General features: G+C 35.5%; 1 protein-coding gene across 1 annotated transcript in view; it reads right to left on the bottom strand.

The window, feature by feature from the left end:
* Positions 1–2840: 2840 nt before the first annotated feature.
* The window catches only part of MTPN (myotrophin), a 15435-nt gene continuing 12965 nt past the window's right edge, over positions 2841–5310 (bottom strand). The window contains exon 3 of the mRNA XM_009700423.1: positions 2841–3713. Within this exon, the coding sequence (XP_009698725.1) occupies positions 3627–3713 (87 nt within the window). The 3' untranslated portion in view covers positions 2841–3626. The remainder of the gene's footprint in view (positions 3714–5310) is intronic.

Genomic DNA, 5310 nt, shown 5'->3' with positions numbered 1-5310 from the left:
CACATTTCTATACTATTTTATTTATATTTCAGCTGTGCTTTCTGTAAATAACTTTCAATTTATTTGATGAAGTAAAGGAGAGAATAAATTGCTTTAGTCTTCACAGGTAATGGGAGGAACATCCCTCTATCTACAGACTGTCTCTTAGACTTTAACGTGAATAAGAGATCTTCAACATTACGCACTACCATTTAAACAGGAAGTGCAGACTACAAGACCACAGAATTAATCAAAACCTCTTTTAAATGGATGTAATTTAAAAAAATCCAAACAACTTTATATAGTTAGTTCTCAGTGCAGCTTCCATTCCACATTTAAATCTTATAAGTACCTGAACATTCTAACCACGGTACATGTGAGATGGAGCTTAGATGCCTTCCAGGCAAATAAAAGCTGTAGCCAGAGATTAATAAAACACAGGAGTAGAAAAGGAAATAAAACTCTCCATTCTTATGTTGCACAATTCAAGTTTATTCCATTCATTCTTGCAACACAAACTTAAAAATACAGTATCATTTAGCATTCTGATGTCTATGAACCATGATAATGATGAACCCAACTGTGTCAAAACAGTTAACAATGGTGAAAAGAGGAAGTCAAATATCAAAATGCACAGAGCACTAATTTTCTTCAGTCACTGCGTAGAAAGATGATTGTTTATCCATTTACAAAATATAATTAAGACAAGTTCATTTTGAAATTTTGCATGCAACACTGCAATTGCTTGACCTACGACACTCCATTCTCACCAGCATCTTCTACAAATAATTCAATGTTATGTTTAAGGATAAAGTTCCATTTAACTACCATACTCCTTTCCCCATTTGCTCCTCCTTAAGAAAAAGCAGCAGAGGGTACAAAATCCAAAATATACTTAAGGTTATAACTTATTCAGCACAAATTTCAAAGGAAAAAGTTTAAGAACAGAGTGGATTTCCAAGTACATGCGATTCCAGTCTGACAAAATATTTAAATTCTGTTTATAGAATGTAAAATAATTTAAAGTTTGGTATCTAGTTAGGACCTACTCAAAGATAGAGGCAGCCACCCATTATTTTTTCCACAATGTAGCTAACAAGAAGGGAACAAATGAACAAGCCCAGTTTCTAGACAATTACAAAAGCATAAGCTTTTTTTTTAAATCCTGGGCAAAATGATCAATCACCTCTTATGTAGTGCAAAAAGCAAAAAAGTATTTCTTCTTTATGAGCCAAACATTAAAAGCCATCTTTTAACTATCTATCTTGAAAGGCAGCTTGGGTATATATTACAGCCAAATTAACACTTGTCTCACTGAAGTTTGTTTGCATTATTTTTCCCTCAAGTGTAGTAAGAAAAAAATAAGGTGTCCACATAATTGTAGAAAAAGGGAGGCAAAATTGCCTCAGTGAATCACCATAAGAGTTAGTACAAAGATGGTGTTTCTTTACTACGATAATGTTCACTTAAATGAGAGTTGAAGGGAAGGGCAGGAAAGAATACAGAGAAAAAAAAAAACACCAATCAAAAAAACCAAAACCACTATGGCCAAACAACCTGACACTAAACAACACAAAAAACTTGAATAATCAAGTTTTCCACATAAAAACAGATTGCAGTTTTCTAGACTAGCATTTTAATAGCCAAGTAATTAATAGGATAACATGGAGGCAAATTTATGCCAAAGACTGTTACTTCCATAGCTGAATAGAGTTAAACCTGTAGTCTGTGTTCACACTATTACAATGACATGACAATCCAGCACTGATCAGAGATAAGATTAAAGAGTTCTCTTTAAATAGTCATTAAAAGCACTGTTCACCAAACATGCTCCTTCTTTTATCAGCAGCTCACTAATTGATTTATCACTGATTTCCAACCCTTCTGCTCTTCCTTGCCACCCACCTCCAAGAAGTAAAGAGTAATTGGCCATAAACTGTACAGTGCAGAGTTGATTGTTTTCTCCATTGCTTTTCTTATGGGATGTGCGCATGTAAATCAGTTTCTGCTCTCATTTTACAGTTTAAATGCAAGGCTTTTTATAGCTGAGACATTCAGTCATAATATGCAACACAATTCAAGTAAAACTAAGTCCCCATTAAATATGAGGGGTAGTCACCAGCCTACTTCTACACATCCTCTCAATTTCAACACTGATATCAAAATAATATCAGCTACTTTTGTTTAAGAATTCAGCATGAGACATTATATACATTTGTTTCCCGCACTGTGTATGTTATCAGAAAGTTTGAAATCCTTACTCCAAAAGAGAAGATGATGTATAGTTTGTGGTACATTTCTGTTATAAAACCTGTCATTCGATTTTGGGTGAATCAGCAGTCTAATGAAATTTTCAAGATGAAAGCCAGAAGCTCAGACATTCCTGAGGATCATAAGATGTGACAGGAATCCCTACATCATTAAATACCTCTCCATGAATTATCAAGGCTGTCATAGTACTGTCATACTTACTGGTATAGTAAATCTTATCTAGAAGTCAATGGTTGATGTGGTATGGTTGCACTGGGAACTTTCAGAACAAGCCCTCTGCCTTAATGAAATTTAAAAGGTTCATTCAGTCAATGAAACACCGATTCAAAGATATTCACAATTAAGTTTTTTTTCTTCCAGTCGCTAGAGCAAGCTAAGATTTCTACTTGTACATCTTCCTGTTCCTAACACCTGAACTTAGAAAGTTTACATGCATTTTAAAAGTTTACCAGAAAAGTTTAGCAACAATATTCACCTGATATGAATGTCTAAATAATTACTGTTCATTTTCCACATTTGACTTGATTATCCTTCCGTACCAAATAGCCCATAGCTTTTGCGCATGTCTATAAATTTTATGCTGACATGGTGAGTAAAAAAATTCCATCTTACAATCCTTTCAGAAATGACTACAGTGACATTTTGAACTCTCTCAAAAACAGTTGCTTAACACATCTGTCCTGGACTAAACAAACATGGAACAGAAAAACCTCAAATTCAAGCATCCAAAAGTACCTTGGCAGATATTCTGGAGTGTAACACCACCATGCCTCAACTGATCTTTCCTGGTTTACGCAAGAGTCAGAAAAACATTAGTGTGACATCCAATTAGTCAATATAAAGAACAGCTCAAATAACTTGTATCAAAAGTCCTCAAAACTGCAACGTAAGCTTTAGACAGAAGAAGAATAAAGCTACCCACTGAGAGAGAAAAGCAACCCAGCCACCTACATTACTACACTTCAGATTACAGCAGACACTAATAGCATGGGACTATTGCCTCCTTCACAATTAGTTTCAGCTACATAGCACAGTACTTCCATCTAAAGGAATTTTTCAAAAAAAAAATCTTAGTACTAACTTAGGAGGTTTACAAGCCAAAAATTCAAGATCATGGTCTGTCTTCCTTCTTCCATTTTCACTAGAAATGGGAAGAGATTGTGCACTGAAAAGAAGTCCTAGAGGGACACTGTTCATAATAGTTTTCAACCCTCCCCAAACAGATTATCTTCGATATAAGCCCCTAACTAGTCTGATTCATAAAGAATTTCCCTCCCCCCAAAGTATTTAGCTGAAGAAGCTGGAAGATGCAAAGAGTGACAGACAGGCAGCAGTGTGAGGCCACAGGAGAGACATTTAAGATATCAGTCCATCCGTCACTGAAGAAGAGTTTTGATTGCCTGGTTGTCAGTGGCTTCAAAGGCAGTTAGTCCATCTGGGCCTTTCACAGACTTATCAGCACCCTGTAAAGACATTGAGAAGGACTGTCAATTCATAAAGCCGGGCTGTATTAGTATTAAATGTGTCACAACAGTTACTTACCTTGGATAATTATATTGATTACATACAGCTTTTTAGTGTAGTGCATTGTTTTCATTTAGAAATCAAACAGGCAAAATTTATGTACAAAACTATTCAGCACACAGCTAATCTAAGTTTCAGAGTTTATACTTTAGAATTAGCAAAAAACCCATTTGTCAGACAAGAAGTTGCAAGATCAACAAATTATTAATCTCGGAGAGAAACAGAAAGATTTTTTTGTTTCCAGCAACTACTCTAATTAATGCCAGTGTTATAAACTTCTACAAAATTTAGGGTGCAACATGTTTTTTTGACCTGCTAAATTAGGCAGGAAACATCTGGAAGAGCTTACTAACAAATCATACTATTTTCCTTCTATATTATAAAAGACTACATCCCTCTAGGATTGTGCTTCTCTCCCATTTTGAAAAAAACAAACCCTATTGCTACATAGAAAAAAAACAAACAAACCACAAAATCATTCCAAGTCCAAAACTGATCAAGTTTGTTTTGAATGAGCTATGCATACACCTAAAGGCAACAAAACAGAAGAGGGAGGCAACAGGAGGAGAGAGGGTAGCAGAAATGCACAAATTAGACAAACTGCAGAATAGTAGGCACAAACACGAACTCAGTGCCAGAATTATGGAAGCAGAGCAAAAGAAAAGAAGCAAAGAGTCATTAACTAGTCATGTTTGGTTTAGGCACTGTGTAGTCATAAAAAGTAACATAAAAAGTAACACCCAGACTAAATTGTAAATAGAGTGGTTAAAGGGATAAAAGCTATTAGAGAACACAGGACTGGCTACAGAGAGAGAGATACGTTTCCTGAAAATAAGATTAGATTCCAGAACAATTCTTTTTGAGAAGATATGCAAGTTTCACTTTAAAATGTGTATTTGCTCAATCAAATGATAGGAAAAACACTGTGGGTACAGACACATTTTGTCAAGCGCATATACTGCAGAGATTTGTCTTTAGTTTATATATAAATTCTCTGTAGAATAAGTACAAATCTCTTCTCAATTACATTACAAGGAAGAAAGTGCTCAGGTTAGTAGGTACTATTAAGGACATCCAATAGTTTTCTATGAACATAACAAAGAATTTCCAGAGCTTCTTTACTGATAAAAGATTACACACAAAACGCCACTAAACTTCCACAGATAATACCATGTCTGTTCCCAAGACAACTCTCAGCCCACTAAACTTCCCATTGTAACTGTTTAACAAACTAATAAACCAGATCTGATATTACTATGATTTGCTGCCAGTACTACTTTTCACAACACAGAATATTTCCCTCTGAAACCTCTAATCTCTTTACTTGTAAATATTCAATCTGCCCTTTCAAAATGATGGTTTCACAATGGTTTCTAAGACAGCAGTGCCCATCTTGTGGTCCACTGGCCAAACTGATCCTGTTGGGAGCCGTTCATCTTCCTTGCAGCCCCTAGATACCCTCAGTAGAAGACATGACCTGAACACTGTTTTGTTTGGTGGCAGCCAGCTGTAGAGCAGGGAGACAGGTTTCTGCTA

Source organism: Cariama cristata, unplaced genomic scaffold (genome assembly GCF_000690535.1).
Source record: "Cariama cristata isolate BGI_N322 unplaced genomic scaffold, ASM69053v1 scaffold17055, whole genome shotgun sequence".
Taxonomy (NCBI): Eukaryota; Metazoa; Chordata; class Aves; order Cariamiformes; family Cariamidae; genus Cariama; species Cariama cristata.
The sequence above is the reverse complement of the archived record's forward strand: the minus strand, read 5'-3'. Positions and strand labels throughout refer to the sequence as shown.